The sequence below is a fragment of the Leopardus geoffroyi genome, chromosome B4, assembly GCF_018350155.1.
Source record: "Leopardus geoffroyi isolate Oge1 chromosome B4, O.geoffroyi_Oge1_pat1.0, whole genome shotgun sequence".
Taxonomy (NCBI): Eukaryota; Metazoa; Chordata; class Mammalia; order Carnivora; family Felidae; genus Leopardus; species Leopardus geoffroyi.
Window position 1 is genome coordinate 99058159 of NC_059341.1, and position 22371 is coordinate 99080529.

Here is a 22371-nt window from a genome sequence, read left to right on the forward strand (position 1 = left end):
TTTTTTTACAAGAGCACTAATTCCATTGAGGAGGCCTCCACCTTCATGACCCAATTACCAAAGGCCCACCTCCTAATACCATCATATGAAAGGTTAGGAATTTAACATATGAATTTTTTGTGAGAGGACACAAACATTCAACCCATAACACATACTTAATTCGAGGTCGTACAGCTGCATATATTGAAACTGGGAGGAAAAAATACTTCTTGGATGTTTCTTTTTTTTTAATTTTTTTAAGTTTATTTATTTATTTTGAGAGAGAGAAAGAGAAAGAGCGGGGGATAAGCATACAGAGAGGGAGAGAGAGAATCCCAGAAAGTTCTGCACTCTCGGCACAGAGCTCAGCTCGGGGCTCCAACTCACAAACCATGAGATGATGACCTGAGCCGAAACCAAGAGTCGGATGCCTACCTAACTGAGCCACCCAGGTGCCCCCCTTCTTGGATGTTTACTATTTTTTAAAAGACTTTTATATTTTCCTCAGGACACTAATAGCAATCCAAAGGTATTTCTACAATAATCAAATACTTTTTTACTTTTTTTTGAAGGAAAGAATATATATATAGGAAGGAAAAATATATATGTATGTATTTTATATGTTCAGAATTCTTTCAGATGCCTTGTAGTAATCCTTAAGGACTTATTAACTTTTCTTGGATAAATAAGTTATCTATCTATAAAGTACTAAATACAAATATTCTTATTTGTACAAAAAAATCTCATACAAATATAATTATTCTTATGTCTTTATTGCTTGTATGATTAGGAATATAAAAATAACATGTTAAATTTGAGATATTTTGAAAATATGGAAAATAATAAAAATGTTATCACAAAACATATCACATAACATATAGAGATAGCTATCTTTAAAAAACCCATATTAACATGTTCCTCCTATCCTTCTTTAAAAAAAAATTTTTTTTAACATTTATTTATTTTTGAGAGACAGAGAGAGACAGAACATGAGCATGGGAGGGCAGAGAGAGAGGGAGACACAGAATCCGAAGCAGGCTCCAGGCTCTGAGCTGTCAGCACAGAGCCCAACACAGGGCTTGAACTCAGAAATCACTAGATCATGGCCTAGGATGAATTCAGACACTTAACTGAGTCACCCAGGCGCCCAGTCGTCCCACCCTTTTTTAACACAGTTTTTACATGATTGACATAACACAGCACAGAGTAAGATGAGGCCCAATTGATTGAGTACTCTACTGCCTAAAAGGCAAGACAACTTGCTAAGTGCTTCACATACATTGTATCAACATCCTATGAGCCAGGTATTTTATGCTCAATTTACATATGGAAAAACAGAGGATTTGTGAGTTTAAAAAAACTCAGAGCAGTTTTCAAAACAGAAGTAAAACACTAAAATTTGGAGCGGGAGTTGAAGGGCGATAAAATACTTAAAGGTTAATAAAATACCTGTTAACATTTTCAATAAGTAAGCAACCAATGGACTATACAGTTTGATATGTACTTATTTGATAAAGTGCTTTATTCCTAAAAAATAAAATTTCTCCTTTTCTCATAAACATAAAGTTGAATGGTTATCTTTTTTGGACTTTGGCCTGATTTGAAAAGAAAAAAAAAAAAAAGACATGTATTTTAACACTCCTTTAACCCAAGTATTTACTATTCAGTGTTCCCCATATATATTCAACTTTTTCAGATATGTTACTTGTACTGCAACTTTGAAACAGAAGTTAATTTCTCATCTCTCAAACAATTATATCTACACTGTTCAAAATGAATAAAATAAGGCAAATAGATATCTTTGATATACCTATGGTCACAGAGCAATATAGAGGCAATAATATCAATGACACCTATACATACTTCACACATCCTGCCTGCCTGATTCATGTTAAAGTACTAAAATAAGAGAAGGAAGTTGAAAAATTAATTCCAGATAGTTTTAATTATTCATTTATTCATGCATTTAGCACTTATATTTAAGTATAAGGTATGTTCCAGGTATTTTCATTAGGTACTGAAGATACGGCAGTCACTAAGACAAAATGTCTGACTTACTGGTACTTATATTCTAATGAGAGTGATAAGATACAAATATATAAACAAGCAAATAGTACAATTGCAGATAGAAATTGGATGTATAAAGAAATCAAGTAAGATGGGGTTCCTGGGTGGCTCAGTCAATTGAGCGTCCCACTTCGGCTCAGGTCATGATCTCACAGGTTGTGAGTTTGAGTCCCACATCAGGTTCTGTGCTGACAGCTCAGAGCCTGGAGCTGCTTTGGATTCTGTGTCTCCCTCTCTCTCTTTCCCTCCCCTTCTCTCTCTCTCTCTCTCTCTCTCTCTCTCTCTCTCAAAAGAAAATAAACATTAAAAAATATTTAAAAAAATAAATTAAGATGAAGTGAGAGCCAAGTGAAGATACAGAGTATGATGAGGAGGTTATTTTCAGTAAGTTCATTGGAGAAGTCCTCTCTGATGAGATAGTTGAGAAGAAACCTATATATTGAGAAAAAAGGGAACCATGTAAAGATGTGGGTGAAAAGTATTTCTCACTGAGTGAATAAACAATCTGAGATAAGGATGAGCTTGTCAAGGAAGAGCAAAAAGGCCAGTATGGATGGAGCATAGCGGATAAAGACAGAGAAGATAGGGTTGGAAAGGGAGCCAATGATCAGATTCTATAGGACATTGTAGACATAAATAAAGAGTTGAAATTTGTCACTAAATATTAAGGAAAAATATTTGAATTTTAAGAGTGAGTATGTGTGTGTGTGCGCGCGCACCTGCGTGTGTGTGTGTGTGTGTGTGTGTGTGTGCCTACATTAGATCAAATGAACTGTAAAGAGGAAAGAGTGTTAGCAGAGACACTCGTTAGGGGACTGTTGTCACAAATGAGGTGGAACATGATGGTGACATGGTCATGATGGTGACATATTCATGATGGTAGTAATAGTTAAGGAAGTGAAAAGTGATATGATTTGGGATTTATTTTTTTTAAACCCACAGAATCCCAACAGATGGATACAGATGTAATTAATAAAGAGAAATCAAGATTAAGTCCTAAATGTTTATTTTGGCTATCTGGTTGAACAGTGGTAAATGAGCTAGGGTAAGAAAAATGGAAAGGCAGTTCTCTGAGAAAAGTGGGGGAGAGATCAAAATTGTTGCTTTAGACATGTAGAGATGTTTGAGGTACCTAATAGACAACCAAATGGGGATGTAATGCAAGCAGGCAGACATTCAACTCCAGAACTCAGTATAGTTGAATGGAACTCAAGATCTAATTTGGGAATTGTTTTACCAAAAGAGAAATCAGAGTCTTACTCAAAGTCTTTTAAACACATACATGAGAGTTGAATATATGCTTAAATATATAAGTTTGAGGTAATTAGAGAGGAAAAATACAACTCCTGTTTGGAACTCTCTTGAGTTTAAAAAAAAAAAAAGGTTTAATAAATTCCAGAACAGTGTGTCAGAGTAAGTGTGCATGTGTTTATGTGTTCACTAAATATGGGGGAGCTGTTTCATCCAACTATCTTTGGGACACATTTTATTTCTTCTGATAGTGATTGATATTTTTCCATTTATAATATATTGACATTATTTTATTTTACTGTTGTGCTTCCTTATACCTCAGTGCTTCAAGTAGCACTGAATTTCACCACAAATTTTAAAAGATGTTTTATAGACATATTATTATTTTATAGACATAAGTTTGTTTATCCACTGAGGGTCAATACAAAAATTCTAGGTCCTTTGATACATGCCCATATATTTTTAATGAAATAATGTGAATATAAATTCAACAAACTTGTTTGTGTAGGAAAAGCTAGTAGCTTTTCTCCCAAACATTCCACCTTTTTTTCCATTAGATTGAAACTGTGTTAGAAAGATTGCTAAAGATTAAGGAAGAGAATTTAAGTGAGACAGATTTTTCACCTGTGGATGTGATAGGGAATGACTCCATTCAATCCCAATAAGACACATTCCTCTCAATAGGACAGAATCAAACTCCATGGGAAAAAAAATCATGGTTCTGATGCCCATATTAAGAAAACATTATACTGGGTGTTTTCAGCAATTTGAACAAAACATTTGTCAAATACTTTTCTCAGAAAAATTCACAACTGAACATGTATATAAAGATACTACTTCGTGTATACTCCAGTAATTTAAGATATGTGCTGTTCTATCATTTAAACCAACGTATATAGGGGTTTATCTCATATGAAGACTACTGTTTATTGGGTAATTGTTAGCAGACAATCAATCTTTATTTAGAAAGCTGTTTTTATTCACATCACATCTTAAAGGCTGTGGAATAAAAGGCATAAAAATACCAATGACAGATAAAACAGAGAAAATTGCTCTGAACAAACTCTTCTAGAATTGTGTGGTGCATATAAATTATGAAAACACTAAAACTTGATCAAAAAGGAAGGTCTTTAACTTTCATTTAAATGCATGAACAGATGTGGCAGACCTAATGTCAATGGATAAATGGCCCTAAAATGTGGAATATAAGAACGAGATCTCTGAATGTTTTTAAACTCATGCCAGGCATGGTTGGATTTCTCCAGCAATAAATGAGTCAAAGACCTAGGGTGTATGTAGGGCAGTTTTTTGTCAAGGTTTATAGGACTTTGGCCACCAAAGGCCTTTGCTAGCTCTATGAAAAGAAGGATTGTCACTTGAAAACTAATTTGATTCTTCTCAGTCACCTGCGTATATGAAGACAAGTTGAGCTTCAGTTCAGAAATGAATACCATGTAAGTCTATTTGGAATTAGGCCTCTAATTCATTCTTATAAGTTCTATTCCTATAGATAAAATACTATAAAAATGTGTAAGTCTATTATCTCAACAGTTCCTTTGGTTTGATCCAAGTGTGTGTTTATGTTTGTGTGTGTGTACATACTGTATTTCTGGTAAAATTTTAAGGTTTGGCCAATCTAATAATGTGTTGTAAGTACACAAGAAGCTTGAATTCTATGGAAACATATGGTGGCATGAGTCCTCACAAATATCCTAGGATTATTAGGACAGTCTCCAAAGTTTGAAATACTGTATTTTAAAAGACAATTTGAAGCTTTATAAACTTTAAGAGCAGATGATAGTTATATTTTGTAGGACAACATATTAATTGTGTCTTTTAAGTCATTGATTATACAATCTTGAAGGTGGATAACTGGAAATCATACAGTCTTATAGCTTACAAAGTACTTTTATTTAAATAACCTCATTTCACTTTATCTGTCATTCTTTGAGGTTTTTATTGCAGCCCAAACAAAGCCTATCGATTTTACTCCTATGTATTTACCATAATTGTTTCCTTTCCTTCATCTTTAATTCTGTTGTATTAGTTTATGAATTTTTGATCTTTCACCTGGGCTACAATAATCTGTGAGTAACCTTGCTGCCCATAGTTTTGCAACATTCCATTTTATCTTCCACACTGATGCCAGAAAGACTTTCTAATATCAAATCTCTGGAAAAGCCCTTCAGTGATCACAAAACTTTTTTTTCCAACCTCCCCTCCATTCCATCCCCAGCTTCAAACCACTGCTTCCCCCACTAGCTATATGGAATAACTTAACAGATAATGAATATAATATATTATTTCATGCCTTCATATTATTTTTTTTAATGTTTATTCATTTTGGGGAGACACAGAGTGTGAGTGGGGGAGGGGCAGAGAGAGGAGGAGACACAGAATCTGAAGCAGGCTCCAGGTTCCAAGCTGTCAGCAGAGACCGATGCTGGGCTTGAACTCAGGAACGGTGAGATCATGACCTGAGCCTAAGTCAGACGTGTAACCAACTGAGCCACCCATGCACCCCTCATGCCTTCATATTCCTAATTATGCTTTTCTCTCCACCTAAATGTTCCTAACTCCACCTATATCTACTAACAAACAACATTCCTCTTCCAAGCCTTCTTAAAGAGTCAAATTCCCACAAAAATTTCCCTTCCCTGCAAATAAAACTAACCACTGTATTTCAGGTATACCTTACTGAATTCTGTGCACATTTTTAGCATAGCTGTCATATTTATGTTTATCTCTCTATCTCCACTAAGTAGCTCCTTGAAAGAGCAAGTGGACCCCTTTATCATTGTACCTCAAGTTCCAAACACAAAAGAAAAAATCTTCAATATTTATTGAATATAAGTGATTGAAAATCAAGAGTGTTTGAGTTCAGGGCGCCTGGGTGGTTCAGTTGGTTAAGCGTCCGGCTTCAGCCAGGTCATGAGGTCATGGTTCATGAGTTCGAGCCCCGTGTGGGGCTCTGTGCTGACAGCTCAGAGCCTGGAGCCTGCCTCGGATTCTGTGTCTCCCTCTCTCTCTGCCCCTCCCCCACTCGTGCTCTGTCTCTCTCTCAAAAAATGAATAAACATTAAAGAAAAGAGTTCAAAGACTAGTATGTGTCTCACATCACTATACAAATATGTTTACTGAATAGTTAATGTCCAACATCAATTTACATTTTATTTTTCTGTCACAATTCCTTATGAGGAAAGCACTATTTTAATGTCCATTCTACAGACCATATAACTAACTCTGAGGTGTTAAGAGAACCACCTACGGTCACACAAATAGTAAGCGGCCCAGGGTGTAACTTCAGAGACCCTGGATTTAATCGCCATGTGTGCTTTCATAACAAAAGTGAATATGGGAAAAGTTATAAATGAATGATACCGGAGCATAGGTGTAAGGAATTTGCTATTTTGAATCCTTAATTCAAGGAATTACCGGTGTCAACTCGGAAACCAACATCTCCCCCACCTGTCTCCCATTTCTCGTCTTCTTCCATGTTGTCATCCCCCCCTCCACCACCCAATCTACATTATACAATGATATTTGTATAGGATTATAATGGACTCTGTGCAGGGAAAAGTAGGTTTAAAAAAATGAGTTAATCTTTGTCAATTTGCAAACTGCCTAATTTAACTGAATTAACAGCCTGAAACTATTAACCTGACTTATCTCCCCTGCACCACCAAGTGTAAAAAGGTACAGTGCCAAAAGATGGACTATCTCAAGGGTAGGAAGAGAAGTTTATTTTTTTCTTAGCTCATCTTGATATTGAGGGTTTTTTTTTTTTTATTTTTAATTCTGTGTTGTAACTTGTTTATGTATGTAGGCTTTATGGGAGCAAGTATTTGGGGCTAAAAAAAAAAAAAAGCTAACTTGTTATTTTCTTTGAACTCCCAAGGAAACATTAACAAGAACCAGAGGTAAGCATATGAAAATATACCTGCAAAAACACCTTCCTGCATTAAAAATAAAGGGAACGGGCAGGCAAACAAAAGAAACACTATGAAACAAATTAGCTTCGGGAGCCCGAGGCCTGATCTAGAGAAAAATGGCAAGAGTACCTATGTTTGACCAGAAGAGAATTTCACTGCACAGAACTATTTCAAGGGCAGATGACACTCGTGTGTTTTAAGAGAAAGCTTTTTATAAAGCCAACAAATTCATTTATATATGAATGCTTGCCATTTTGTGTAGGATTCAGACAGGCTACTTCCCAGAGAAAAACAGTTAACATAAAATACACTACATCTACTTTGTCAAAGTTTATTCCTTCGATTTATTTCCTCTTTGTTTCTTGTCATTAATATCTAACCCTCAATATATCAGGAAATTGTCACCATTATTTGCCATCTGCGTCCAGTGGGCCTGCTAAAAAATAGTTTTGCCATTTAATAAATAACTCACTGAAATAAGACTAAAGAGAGAGTGGAAAACAACTATGTTAGAAATCTTTAAATGTAACCATTAAAAGACTTTTTGCAACAAGTAAATTTTGGTACAAAAACTTCATAAAAGATGAAAAATATGTCACACCTCCTTTTAGCAAAATAATTTCTTCTGCAAAACGTTGCCCAATGAAGGTCTTCCTAGCTAATTACTAGCTAAATGTAATTACCATATGCCCCTTTTTTCTTGGAAATATATTGTTCACTTACAGATTCTAGAAAATTCATCTAGATACTGTCATCTGCAGAGTCATTGTCTCATTGTCTGAGATTCCACTTACATGAGCCATTTCATATCCATGATCCATTTCACCATCATTAGACTACTGCTATCTATCCCTTTGAATTTATCTTCTAATTCATCCAATAATTGTAAAACATCTTCCTCTGTCAATTTTCCTCTCTACACCATTAAGGACAGAAAATGAAGATTCCTGAATTCTCAATTGTGTTCAGTAAGAGCTAAAAGCAGATCATAGAAGTGTTATCTCCAGCCTTCTTTTACACCTTCTTGAAAGATGATGCAGTATTTTGGGACACAGAATAGTAAAAGTGAGAGACAATAATTATTTCGCTGATATTCTATCCTTCTAACAGAAGGATAGCAGAAAACAAACTTTCTTGAAGAGCTATATTAAATAGTTTAGGCTTAGGAGTTACGTGGTCTTCACTGCAACTTCTCAATTCTGCCATTGAAGAAAAAGCAGCCATGGACAATACAGAAATTAAATGTAGCTGTGTCCCCAAACAACTTTATTCACAAAAAAAAGTAATAATCTTGATTTTGCCCATGTTTACCTCTATGTGACCAGACGATTTCATCATTCTTCTGTTTTCTTATTGTTTTTGCCTTTTAAAAATAATTGATAATTATTGATGAAACAGTTATTCTAATAATGAAATAGAAAAATGTTTCAAGAATATAGAAAAAAATAAGATCACCAAGGTCCTATTAATGTAGCTTAGATTTAGAGATATGTCCAGTGAATCCATAAGATAGAATTAACTTTATTCTATTTTAAATAATTAAATTTTCACTTCATTCTTTGAGTTCTCAGCAAAATACCAGTTATGAAGCAACAATTTTACTCATAGTAGGTAATACTCAAAGACAAACTTTAATTCTAAACCTTGGTGCAGTAGATCGTGATGATATATTAAGTATTAAGGGTCTTTTATGAGGGTGCCTGTGGGGCTCAGTCAGTTAAGCAACTGACTCTTGATTTTGGCTCAGTTCATGATCTCATGGTTGTGAGATCGAGCCCCACATCAGGAGCTCTCTCGCTTTCTCTCTCTCTCTCTCTCTCAAAAAACTATACATGTCATTGCATTAAATGACAACGATGGGACTTATCTATGTTTGTATTTTTCTGTAAGATACAACGTCTAGTCAAGTAAGAACCACACAAATCAGGAAGTGAGAAAAATGTTTGAGGGCTATGTTAGGGATGTATTCACAACTGACTAAAATTTAACAGCAATGGGGGCTGGCTACAAAACGAAAATGAGTGGCAAAAGTAGATGTTGATGTTCATAAGGAGTGAAATTTGGTAAAGTTAGAGTAAGATAATGTAAGAATGATATTTTAGGAAATATTTAAAAAGTGAGGCTAGAAAGCAGCTAATAACCTCTGAGAATGGGGACAAATCAAGGATCAAAAATTCCTTTGAGAATTGAAAATCGAAGAGCAGTTTCAGATGAATGAAAGAAAAGAAGAGGTAATACAACATGAGGTTAAGTCCAGAAAGGAAAACTAGAGCTGCTTTAATAAAAAAAAAAAAAAATTGTAATTAATCTGTGAAAGATTCTGAGATACCCTCATGTTAGTGCCTAAATTTGCTCTTACTTTTACGTTTACCAAGATTTTCAGAAGAAAATTAATCTCTCACTTGGTGGCAAGTGCCAGATGCCTGTCTATGGAACACAAGAAGTAAAAGCATCCCACCCACCAGGTTAACAGCTTGACTTAAGAAAATATGAGACAGCTCTTGATGGGAGAAGACAAACAAAAACAAACCTAATGGACATTAGTCAAATTAGGGGGAAAAAGTATATTCAATTAATTACACGAAAACTTCTTTATAACTTGAATGCAAAGAACTATGGCAAAAGAAAGAAAATAAGAAAGATAGAAAGAAAATTTTGCACTGAGAAATTTAAAACCAATTTCGTAAAACCTCTAATACTTCTTAGACAGTAAGAACTTTTATATGAAGATTTTATTCTTAAAACCCTCAAAATACATTTCTAAATTAAGTTTATGATCTCTCTGTCTAATGCATGGTTTGATAATCCAAAAAATTTTCCTTTTGAAGCAAAAGCTTCAAACAATTGATTTAAAAAATAAAAAAATTAAACAGTACCTTGTGTAAATGTGTAGAGCTTCACTTTATTAGTGATAAATAATATCCATATTTTAGCAGCTATGGATAAGCAGAGTGCTTAAGCAATTGTATATGTCATTGGCCATTGGTAAATGCTACATTGGCAATAAGATTTTGATGTAATACATATTAATGCTAACTCTAAAGTGCCTTTACAAAATACATTTATTGTGTAACAAAGAGAAAATTAGGATTCAGAAGCCCTGACGTCCTAATTCTGCCACCAATTAGTTGGACAATTTATTTAACATCTCTGGCCTTCATTTCTTTACAGACATGAAGATATAAGTTTAGTTTCTTCCTTTTTCTATTGGGCTGATTAAGGAAAAAAATGCCATGGATTTTTCTTGGTGAGTTCTATGTTCAGCTATTTGTTTACTCTGCTGTGCACTAGCAACCAAAAGGCATGTTTTACTAATCAAGACAGGTTGAAGGCATGTTTTACTAATCAGGACAGGTCCAATCAGGACAGGTCAAGGTTACATGTCATGTTACAATCTTGGGGGTTATATTTCTAAAAAGTATTGTGCTTGGCAAAACTGGAATTAGCAAGATCAAGCTCTCCTAAAGTATATGGACTAGTAGTGGAGGAAAAGGCATCAATATTACTGTCATTAAATATATTTAAAAACTAATGTAATAGAAGTTCCAGAAGGCATCTGTGTCCAAAAGAAACCTGAGTTGTCAGCATTGTAAACTCACTCTGGAAGATGAGCTTTCTTCAGAATCATCTTCATTTTTTTTCTTTTGAGAGAGAGAGAGAGAGAAAGAGAGCAGGGGAGGGGCAGAGAGAGAGGGAGACAGAATCTGAAGCAGGATCCATGCTCTGAGCTGTCAGCACAGAGCCTGATGCAGGGCTTGAACCCACGGACTGAGAAATCATGACCTGAACCGATGTCAGAAGCTTAATTGACGGAACCACCCAGGTGCCCTTCATCTTCATTTTTTTTTAATGTTTTATTTATTTATTGAGAAAGAGAGGGAGAGAAGGAGAAGGATCAGGGGAGGGGCAGAGAGAGAATCCCAAGCACGATGCTGGGTTCCATCTCAGGAATCCTAAGATCATGACCTGAGCTGAAACCAAGAGTCTGACCCTTAACCGACTGAGCCACCCAGGTGCCCCAGAATCATCTTCATTTTCAAGCAACATTGCTACAGCACCCTGATCTGCTAATTTTTTTTTTTACCATAATTAAGGCTTTCATTAGAGAAACCATGTCTTTAAAAGTATTTTTATTAGATTAAAATTGAATGTCTTTGAACTTGTGTACATCATTGTGTTTTTGTTTTTGTTTTTTTCAAAATTTTCTACTATGTAATTGTTCCAGATTAAAAGAGACTACAAAGACATGACAAGTAAATGCAACATCTAGTCCTGGCTTGGCTTCCAGGAAAAAAATAAAAACTCTTGAAAGGACATTAGGATATTTGGCAATATTTGAATATGGATTGTATTTTCTTTTTTTTTTTTTTTTTTTTTTTTTTTTTTTTTTTTTTTCAACGTTTATTTATTTTTGGGACAGAGAGAGACAGAGCATGAACGGGGGAGGGGCAGAGAGAGAGGGAGACACAGAATCGGAAACAGGCTCCAGGCTCTGAGCCATCAGCCCAGAGCCCGACGCGGGGCTCGAACTCACGGACCGCGAGATCGTGACCTGGCTGAAGTCGGACGCTTAACCGACTGCGCCACCCAGGCGCCCCTGGATTGTATTTTCAACAATAGTATTAGTCAATTCTTAAACTAGTCAAAATCCTAAATTTGATCATTGTAATGTGATTGATAAGAGATTGTCGACAACCTTATGGCATAGGCATACTGAAATATTTAGAGGTAATAGGGCATGATATCTATAACCCACTATCCAATAGATTAGAAAAAACAATAATTCAGATTAGTTTGTGATAAGGAAATTCCGGGGGGGGGGGACGAAGGGAGGGAGAAAGAGTGTAGAAGTGGCAAAATGTTAAGTAAATTTGGGTGAAGAGGAGATATATATAAGCTATTTCTAATATTCTTACGATTCTGTAAGTTTGAAATTTCTTTAAAACAAGGGTTTTTAAAAGTCTCTGTTAATTATTGCCACATCCACATTGCCTAATCAGAAATTATTTTCTGTGTTCAGGTTTACATTTTTCTGGACCCTTCTTTGCGTCCAGTTGTAAGGTATACACATATCCTTCTCTGCACTACCATGCACACACACTCTCTCACACAGGGAGGATCCAGCAACAATTATTATATTGTCTTACGAAACAGATTATAACCTACAAGGCAATGCCATAAATACTTTTAAAATGTTTTTTAAAACATATTTCTGTACATACAAATGTATGAAAATCATTCCAGAGAGCCTCTAGAGCACTTCTGTAGATCAAACTGGTCTCAACAGTTGATATATAGAAAGATCAACTGTTTAAAAAAGACTATATTATGCTAAGTGCTAAAAATTTTATTCATATACTACACTACTTACTAACTATAGTTAGCAGGATTACAGTGTCTTTCTCTTTAGAAGATCACAAGCCAGAGTTGTTATAAATGCCAAAATTCACTAAGTCACCTTGATTTCACAGTTGAGTAGGGCAGATTAAAATCGTAAATTTATTTTAGACATTGCAATTTTAGCATGACACCCTTATCTAATATCAAATTGTGGTGTCTCAGAATCTCATGCAAAGCATGATAATCAGTTTTTAAATGCAAATCCTGAAAAATGGATTTCAGCAGAGGATGAATTTGAAACTTCAAGCTGGCCATGCCTGGGAGGACGTGTGAGTGCTTACTGTTGACTTATGGCACACATACATTTCTTTTTGCAAGCTATTGACAAGAAGGCATAATACTACATAGCTTATTTCTGACATAAATCATGGTCCAATGAAACTAAGAAGAAGACCGTATGGCCAAATGTTCCCTCCCTCTCTAATTTGCTATTCACTTATTTTTAAATACCTGGGTAAGTAAAGAAAAAAAATAAAGTTTTAATGAATATTTTATAAGTAAAAGTGAATTTCATAGGAGTCAAAATCGTTACAGAAATTAAATTTTTCAACTAAAATAAACATCTACAAATAACACCTTCGGATATTAGGCAAGATAATTACAACACTCAGCTAGTGTTCAGTAGATGAATAATTTTCCAAACCCTGAAGGTGCTTCAAGATGCCCTAGGTAGTAGAGCAGATTAGTTTGTAATTAGAAAACCCTTAGTCATCCAGTTGAGGACCTAACACTTGAGTTTTGTAGGCCAATATATATACATATTGACCCAAAACTTGAAAAACCTATTTTCTTAGATTACTCAATTCACAGAAATTTAGTTTTAGAAGAAACATTCAGAAAATATGAGCCCACCTATCTTTTCTTTTTTTTTTTTTTTTTTACAAATGTGAATTCACCTTCTTGCCCAAAGTCACTTGATAGATTAGTAGCAGAAATAATAAATTAGTAGCAACCCCTGTCTTTTGGCTACCAGAACTACCCATGATGCACTCTACTATCTCACTTTTCTATTTCATGTGAACACATACACAGAAAAATGTGTGACTATTAAAAAGATAGTTGTTTTATGGATTTTCAACCTTTCATAAAAACCATTAGATAACAATTTAAAGCATATTCCTCTTTGAAAGAATTGATTTTCTCAGTGCATATATTACAACTGAATGGGGAGAAAATAAAGACAATTAAACTTTCACAGTAAATTCCTTATACTTACCTTAATTTGTATACTAAATATTTTAAACCTATATGATGTACATATTGTTTGAAGATCACTTACTTATGAAGAATTAATCCCCATCACTTGCTTTATATTGAAAAAATGGCTTGGATAATGGAGAATATCTATTTTATTTCATTTCATTTTTATACCAAAGGCTTACATATCTTCAACCCTATTGATTGCAATAGAACTAAGGAATTCCTTCTAACTTCTTTTCGTGGCATATCATTGATTTAACATAAGGACTTCAGTACATTTCAGTGAGAAGTAAGGCAATCTAGTTAAATGAAACAAATAGAAGAGAGGTAATAAGGTGATGATGAACATCAATGCAAATTTTCAATGTCACAAAAGTGGTGCTGTTCTAAAAGTAAATTTGATAAGATATGGACAGAAAATTTAAACCTAGCCATCATCCTGATTATTTGAATTTCAGTTAATATGATGGTCTGCTTGTAATATATTTTGAAGTATATTTTATTGATGACCCCTCTTCATTAAATAAATTGAGGACTTCAGTTCCAGCTCTCACAATATAAAGAGGACTTAAGAAGCAGAGAAACAATCTTTTATTCTCTCCCATCAAAATCAAATATGCAAAGGTTCTCATGATAATTTGGCCAGAACAAATTACATGGGAGACAATCACCATGAAGAACAATTGTCCACTATCAAGCCCTTTTAATTCCTTGCTATCAAAGTGGTCCATGAACCAGCAGCATCAAAGTATGTTAGAAATGCAGAAACCCAGGCCCTACGTGAGACATACTGAACTATAATCTGCATTTTAAAAGATCTCTGAATGGTTTGTATGAACATGAAAGTTTAAGAAGTATTGCTTTAAAACAGATTTGCAGAAGGCATGAGAGAAAAGGAGTGGAAGCAATCTATTTAACATCTGTATTTTCTTAACTAGACATATCACAAAAAATAATAATATAGTATTATATACTTTTGTTAGATACTTTGTGAAAATTTTTATATTCACTGTCATGTTTAAATCTCACAACAAACCTATGTGATGAGAACTGTCCCCAACATTTTGCAATGAGAAAACAGATTTACATAAATAGATAGGACAAGTTCACACAGATAGTAACTGGTAGGAAGCAATCTGACTCAAGAGCTTGTGCACTTAATCATTATATTTTATGGATTAACATATGGCTACATGCAGATTCTGACCTATCAAAATATGGTACCAATTTTTGAGTGGAGAACATATAAATTGCATAATAGCTGTAGTAGAAGGATAAATTCTATTTTAAAAAAGTTTTATCATGCATGAATCTTAAATGGCCTAAGCTTTCAAAATCTTTTATATCTGCCAATTTGTGATTTTTAAGATGATAAAATACACAATCAAAAAATTTGGATGGGTACAAGCACTGATAAATTACTCCTAAACCAAATAAGGTTAATTGGTACTTAACCTTCATATGAAGTGAGATAAAAAGAATGATTTATAAAACTATTTGAGAGTGTTCTGATAATCATATACATTAGGAAAGATACATGTCTATATTTTCCTTTATTCTGGAAGAGAAATTAAAGAATCAGAAAGGTACATATTTTAAAGTTTTTCTTTCTTTAGTTACAGCTATTTTTGGATATATTATAAAGATTCAAGAGGCTGCTCTATTTCAGTGGTGGTGGCAGGGACCAAAAAACTAGCAAAAAGTGAAGTACATACTACAGTATTTTTATTATGGTATATTCTAGTCCATAGTTAATATGATTAAAATAGCTCACATTTACTGAATGTTTGCTTACATGTAAGGCACTGTCACAAGAGGATATTTTTTTTTACGCTATCATTTAATCTTAACCATGAAATAGAGACTAGCTTTATTCAGATAAATACAGAACGGCTAAATGTTGGATCTAGGATTTAAACTCCGGTAGATTGGATCTAATTCTCACATTCATGCTGCATAATTTTAGGGAAAGCTTCCTTTATTTCCCAGTATGCTTAACATATTTCAGGTTTCCTCCCTCTTTAATAGAGACTGGACGCGCAAATTTCTCTTTGCATTATTTTAGAGATGTATATGATAATCTACTTATAATCACTCTGATTTAATGGACTTATAAATGAGATAAACGCCTTAGGTTCATGGGATCAATATATGTGAATTTTGTCTTTAGTACCTAGTTCTTATTTTTAAGACTGAAAGGCAAATTATATTGTAATTTGTTTCCTTGCACCATCTAGTGGATTTAAATGACAAATGTGGCAGTTAACTAGAAATAATTAAAAGTCAATTATATAAGTGAAATTTTCAAACGTATTCGGAGAACTGTTCCTAAAATCATATTTTGGATCCTACCAAAAGGCGCATGTCATTATTTGCCATTTTCATGAGGGAATCAATTAGGCATGTGTGGTGAATTCATTAGGGAATGTTTAAATCTACAAATAAAAAAAAAAAACAGAAAACAGCAGCATCCTTGCAATCTATTTACATTAGAGATAAGGAAAGTCCGACACGTTTAGCTCTCCGAACCAAACGAAATCGTAAACGGCGAGCCTTCCCAGGGACCTGCGCGGAGGGAGAAGTACCGCGAGTCTGCGCGGGACCAGTGCGCAGGCGTTCTGAGGGGCGGAAGTTAGGAGGCGGGGCTAAGCCCGGACCTGGGAGCGGAAGAGGCCGGGGTTGCTGGCTGAGGCGCTGAGACCGTTTGGCGGTGAGTCCGGGGCCAGCCTGAGCTCAAAGTCCCAGACCCCGGGAGACGCCAGAAGAAACCGAAGGACTTGAGGTTCGGGAGCAGTCGCCGCTGGCTGCTGCTCTGCCTCCGCCCCCGCGGACGCCTCCGCCCCCGCCGCCTGAGGACGCGGCCCTGACAGGCCTCTAGGCCTAGGCGCGGCCCGAGGAGCCCGACGTGTTGCTGCCGGTGCTGCTGTGAGTAATACGAGCGCCCTCTCCACAGTCGTTTACAGATTAAAATGGAGGAAATTTCGTTGGCTAACCTGGATACTAACAAGCTAGAGGCCATCGCTCAGGAGATATACGTAGACCTAATAGAGGATTCTTGTTTGGGCTTCTGCTTTGAGGTGCATCGGGCAGTCAAGTGTGGCTACTTCTACCTGGAGTTCGCAGAAACTGGTAGCGTGAAGGATTTTGGCATTCAGCCTGTGGAAGATAAAGGAGCGTGCCGCCTTCCGCTTTGCTCCCTTCCCGGAGAATCTGGGAATGGGCCTGATCAGCAGCTGCAACGCTCACCCCCAGAATTCCAGTAGCTGCAACATGAGAGAGTCCGAGGGTGACCAGGACAATAACATAGACCGGTCCTGTGGTTTGGAGAAGTTAGGTATCTAAGTAGAAAAAGAAAAAAAAATAAAATAAGACAAAAGTCCCAATTCCCATTGAAGATCCTAGCCTTTAAAAACCCAAAGTGGAGAATTTAGGAATTCGGATCCTTTTATAAGTATATTACCTGGAATCAGCTTTGAAACCCTGGGCAGGAGGAGCTGTGCATCCTGTGCACCGTACCGTGCAGGTCGAGCTCTACACCAGAAAGTGCACAAGTGTACTGTGTCCAGTGCACAGGTGAGCAGCTGTGTACCCAGCATATAAATCCTTTGGTTCCTCAGCCTTGCCGTCTGCCTGATGTCAAGGGCTTTCTCGGTTACTGACAGTTTGGACATAGCTGATGGTCAGGCCTTAATCACTGGGCCTCAGTGGGACTGCTCCTGTGATCTCTGAGCCTCTGATTTGGACTTCTCCAAGACAAGTGAAAGTCAGGTATGAGATCTGGATGTTAACAGTTCCAATTTGGGAAAACCAAGAAAAAGAATTACAACTGAATCTGGTAGGGGAAGCTCTGTGATCTTGGCTCCAACAAGAAGAAAAGGTCAAAGCTACCAGTTTCCCAAAGGTCCAGCATTTACAGTGACTTGAACAGACTTGGGGACAAGGGCTAACCTTTTGCTGAACAGAGCCCTTTGTCTTGCACCCCACCCGGTGGCATAGGCTTGGTAAATGGACAACTTGGTTATCCGGGCAGGCTGAGGATTTAGTTATGATCCCTTGAAGAGGTAGCAGGGGCCTCTGCAACTATGCACGATCTCTTAAACTGCAAGATTCGTATCTGGATATATGATGCTGTGAACAACAGTTTGGTGGGGCAGTCATTTTCCTACTCTGAGTTACTATAGTGTTACCTAGCCAGTCCGTGTGTCTGACTTGGTCATTATGCCAGGTCACTACCTGCCTCTCATGCCAGGGGCAGGCCTCAATTACTGAAAAGTATAATGGCCATGCAGGAGACTGTGATTTGAAAGCTGAGCCCAGAGGGGACCTCTTCCAGCTACCTTCAGTGTTAATGGGTTAGTGCTAGGAGCCAAGGAGCAAGACTGGGTTGTCTCTCATCTGACTGCAGTATCCTATTGAATGCCCCTGTTCCTTGGGTTGGTCAGTCAAAGCTCTGTTATGGTGACCATCTAGACTGTCCCCACCTCTGTCCCTCACGAGGGGCAGCCCCTTCCATTCAGTCCCATTTGGACATTCTTGACAACAAGAGCTGTCCTTTTGTTGTCAGAAGTCAGGGAATGGGATAGGCAAGGATGGGAAATGTGAGCCACATATCAAAACTACCCTCCACTTTACTCCCTGATCGAGGGTTTATGAAGTGTAGAGGGGTGAGAGCCCCAAAGTGAGCGGGAACGGTGCTGCTTTATTTGAAATGTTTTCTTACCTCATTCTGTGCCCCAGTAAGGGCCCAGCCTCATCTGTCTGGCTTGGCCCCATGTTCCTACTGTCCCCTGCTCCACTGCCTATCTGGTGCAGCTCACGACTCCAGGTGCTGCCTGCCACCCTGCTTTCACACTGACCAGTTTCAATTCATCTCTCTTGATGCTCCTGCTTCTGAAGCCTGCCCAGTTTCCCTTTCCTTGGCTTGTTTTAAGTTTTTCTTTTCTTCTTCTTCTTCTTCTTTTTCGTCTTCTTCTACTTCTTCTTCTTCTTTTTTTCTTCCAGGAGATCCAGAGAAGAATCTTTCTGAGGGGTTCCTCTGTTCAGATTAAAATGGGGAGAGAACATAATTTTTTGTATATGAAAGGCAGTGTCATGCCTAAGCATTTTCCTATAGGACTGCCTTGCTAGATGCCTTCCTGCTGTGTCTTACTTCATAAGGAGTTACATCTTCCCACCTCCACTTGGATACTGCCTCTTAGGACCTAAGCAGAAGACCAGTAAAAACTGACTGACACACACGTGGATGGAGTGGGTCCTGATCTGTTTTCTCTAAACCTTGCTGTGCATGTATCCTTATCCCAGAAGGAACTGTTTGCACTGTATGGACTGATTTGTGTTACATATAGACATTAAGGGAACCATAGTAATAGGGCTGGCTTCAAGACTGTCTATTATTGCATTCTCCCCGTGGAATTGTTCTGGTCAGGGTTAAGGTGTAGTTACAGATTGGTCTTCAAGAATTGTAATAACTTTTTAGAAAGTTAAACTTCAGCAAGAGCTAAAATAATTTTGGGTTATCTGCCCTTGATTTTATAGACATCTCCTTCTAAGGGGATACATAGGGAAAGGAGGATCTAAGTAAAACTCTGGCCTATTCCCAAATAACGTCTGAGAAACAGGCTGAAGGTAGGGTCATCGTCCACTCTTCCTTCAGGGAGGGAGCTCTGATTGTGATATTACTGTTTGCTTTCTGGTCTTTCTCTTGGTTAGAGGAGGAAGAAGTGGAAAGTAATTTTGAATAATCATTGGTTCATATTACCTCCCTCTTGGTTATTGTTTTTGTTTTTTGCCCTCCCGTTATTAGGTTATTAGGGCAGTAGCCCTAGGCCTCTCCTGGTTGGGTATGAAGTGGGCTAGGTCCAACAGGTGCCCTGAGGGGACAAACTAACTCCTTTCTTTTCTGGGGAGTGAATGCTCCCTACCATATAGTTGACAGTGGTTAGGAACTCTCCCTTTCCCTACCTATCTTCCCTCTAACAGCAGAATTCCTATCCCTCCTTCCTTCCTCAATTAAGTATATTGATCACCCTGTAATTCTATTATGTATCTGAGTGTGTGTGTGTGTATGGGGGGAAGGGGTTCTTTACAAATTTTTGTGGTTTGTGGCTTTTTCTTCCATACATTAGTTCCCACCACCGCATGTCCAGGGGCCATTGCCTGGCATTATCGCATGCTGGGATCATTGGGGAAGTGTAGTGAAGCTCACCACTGTCCTTTGTTTTGGAGATTATTATTTTTGCATAAGTAGTCCATCCTATACAGATTGCTAACTGTGTATTCCCCTTGCCCCTATGGCTGCTGGTGTAAATAAACTGCATCTCCCCATTGGTAAACAGTACTAATAAAATTTTAAAAAATGACTTTATTTAGACTGTATGTTCATCTTTTAAGATTATACATGTTTTTCAGGTATTGACATAGTAAAATAAATGTTGAATTGCTGTTGAACCTTTATCATTTTCTCCTGAATGGGAGTTTTATCAAAGTAGAGGAGCTTTGTCCAACTTTATTTCTCCATCTAGTCCTACACATTTAGCCTTCTGCAACATCCAGTGTAAGAAACGAAGTAGGTGGTAAAGTAAATACAATCCAAGCCTGTCACTAAATGAGTCCAATATGAAAGTCAGTTCTCTTTGAGTGGAACTCCAGATACCATAATATATACATTTTACCACCTTTTCAAGCTCATACCCTTGCGCTCAAAAGACACATGATTCATAGCAGAAAATGAGTCGGCCCTTCTAAAGGTAATTTTTTTCCCAATACTTTTCATTATTTTTTTACCCCAACTCTTTAGGTCCTTCAGTTTGTTTTTAAAGTAATTCTGAGAATTTTTATTCCTTTCAGTTCCTAATCCAGAGGTGGAGCACTTCTCTTAGAAATTATACATATTGCTTAGTGCTGTTCAAACTTACTTGTTGGCTAAATGTTCTAGTTCATTAAAAAAAAAAAAAAAAAAAAAGTCCCAAATTGGAAGTAATATTTAGATGAGTAAAAATTATGATAGAAATGGGGCCAGCAGAAAAATCATCTCAGCACAATACCTCAGGGATGTTATGGACCTGTACCATGGTATTGAGTCACCTAACATTTAAATGTAGCTGCAATAAATACTTTTGGATTTTATTTTGTATGTTTAGATTTAAATTAAATGTATTTGGTGCTAACCTAATTTTCTGAAATGAGGATTTGCAAGATCTCAATGCTTACTGGATCCATTTGATTTCAGGAGTTTTAAATTCTTCCTTTTCATGTTTTCTAACTAATGATCTTCATATTTAAAAAGAAAAAAAAAAGCATACCTTTTAACTCCCTGGATACTGCATTTTAACTACAGCATGTACCTTGAGGTCAGGAACCTAATTAATGGTTACTTGATGTTGACAAAGATAAAGACCCTGAAAATAAATTATGCTCTGTAGTTAAGTATTCAGGAAGAGCTTTCTTTGCACACAGTAATAATTAGTAATAATTTAGTATTGGTCATAATAACTCATTAGGACCCATCTGAGTTACTTTGAAGTGTTATATATATATATATTTTTAATGTTTATCTTTGAGAGAGAAAGAGCGTGAGCAGAGGAGGATCAGAGAGAGAGAGGGAGACACAGAATCTGAAGCAGGCTCCAGGCTCTGAGCTGTCAACCCAGAGCCCAACGAGGGGCTTGAATTCATGGACCATGAGATCATGACCTGAGCTGAAGTTGGATGCTTAACTGACTGAGCCACCCAGGTGCCCCTTATGTGTTATAATTTTTTAAAAAGGGGGTACCTGGGCGGCTCATTCGGTTGAGCATCTGACTTTGGCTCAGGTCATGACCTTGTGGTTCATGAGTTCGAGCCCCACGCTGGGCTCATTGCTGCCCACGCAGACTCCACTTTGGATCCTCTGTCCCCCTCTCTCTCTGCCCCTCCTCTGCTTGTGCATTCTCTCTCTCTCTCAAAAAAGAAAAACATTTTAAAAAGTATAAAATTAGTATATTGTGCCAAAATAAAAGCCCAGCACTTATACTTTATTAAACACCTTTTCATGTTAGTCCTCAAAATAGTTACCTTGGTTAGTGCTGGTTCTCAGATCAGTTAGAGTAACATCAGACTTTAGAAGTTTCACTCTACTGTGGAGGATGCAAGCTGTTTAATTCTCATTCGTGTTCCAAATAATGCCCATGATGCTTAGGATAACGTTTGTTACAAGTGGTGCACTTGTTAAAAAATATTGCAGATAAACCTATAAATCCTTGTGTGGCTTTTCTCTTTCCATATTTTTCAAAATGTTTTTCAAAAATTTTCAATCATATATTACTTGAGCCTTGCTGGAAAAATGTGTGCTGAAAAGGAAATAGTACATTCATTTTAGAGATGAGAAAATATGTTCAAAACAGTGATTTACTCATATTTCAAAAAAAATACAGAAGCAATAGAAGCAAAAGTAGAATTCTGGTGCTAGGCTAGTGCTCTTTGTTGAAGCAATGAATTTTTAAACTAATAAATGAATGGAGTAAAGGACAAAATGACAGTTAAAGTAGAATTAAAAAATTGAGAT

The 22371-nt window shown here is 36.7% G+C and overlaps 1 protein-coding gene across 1 annotated transcript; it reads left to right on the top strand.

The window, feature by feature from the left end:
* Nucleotides 1-16500: 16500 nt before the first annotated feature.
* Nucleotides 16501-20188, top strand: ATXN7L3B (ataxin 7 like 3B). Its single transcript, XM_045463040.1, has one exon. It carries the CDS (start codon nucleotides 16799-16801, stop codon nucleotides 17090-17092), a length of 294 nt encoding a protein of 97 aa, XP_045318996.1. The 5' UTR covers nucleotides 16501-16798; the 3' UTR covers nucleotides 17093-20188.
* Nucleotides 20189-22371: the final 2183 nt, after the last annotated feature.

Excerpts from the sequence above, each read along its gene's own strand:
- ATXN7L3B (XM_045463040.1), top strand. The coding sequence starts at position 16,799 with ATGGAGGAAATTTCGTTGGCTAACCTGGATACTAACAAGCTAGAGGCC.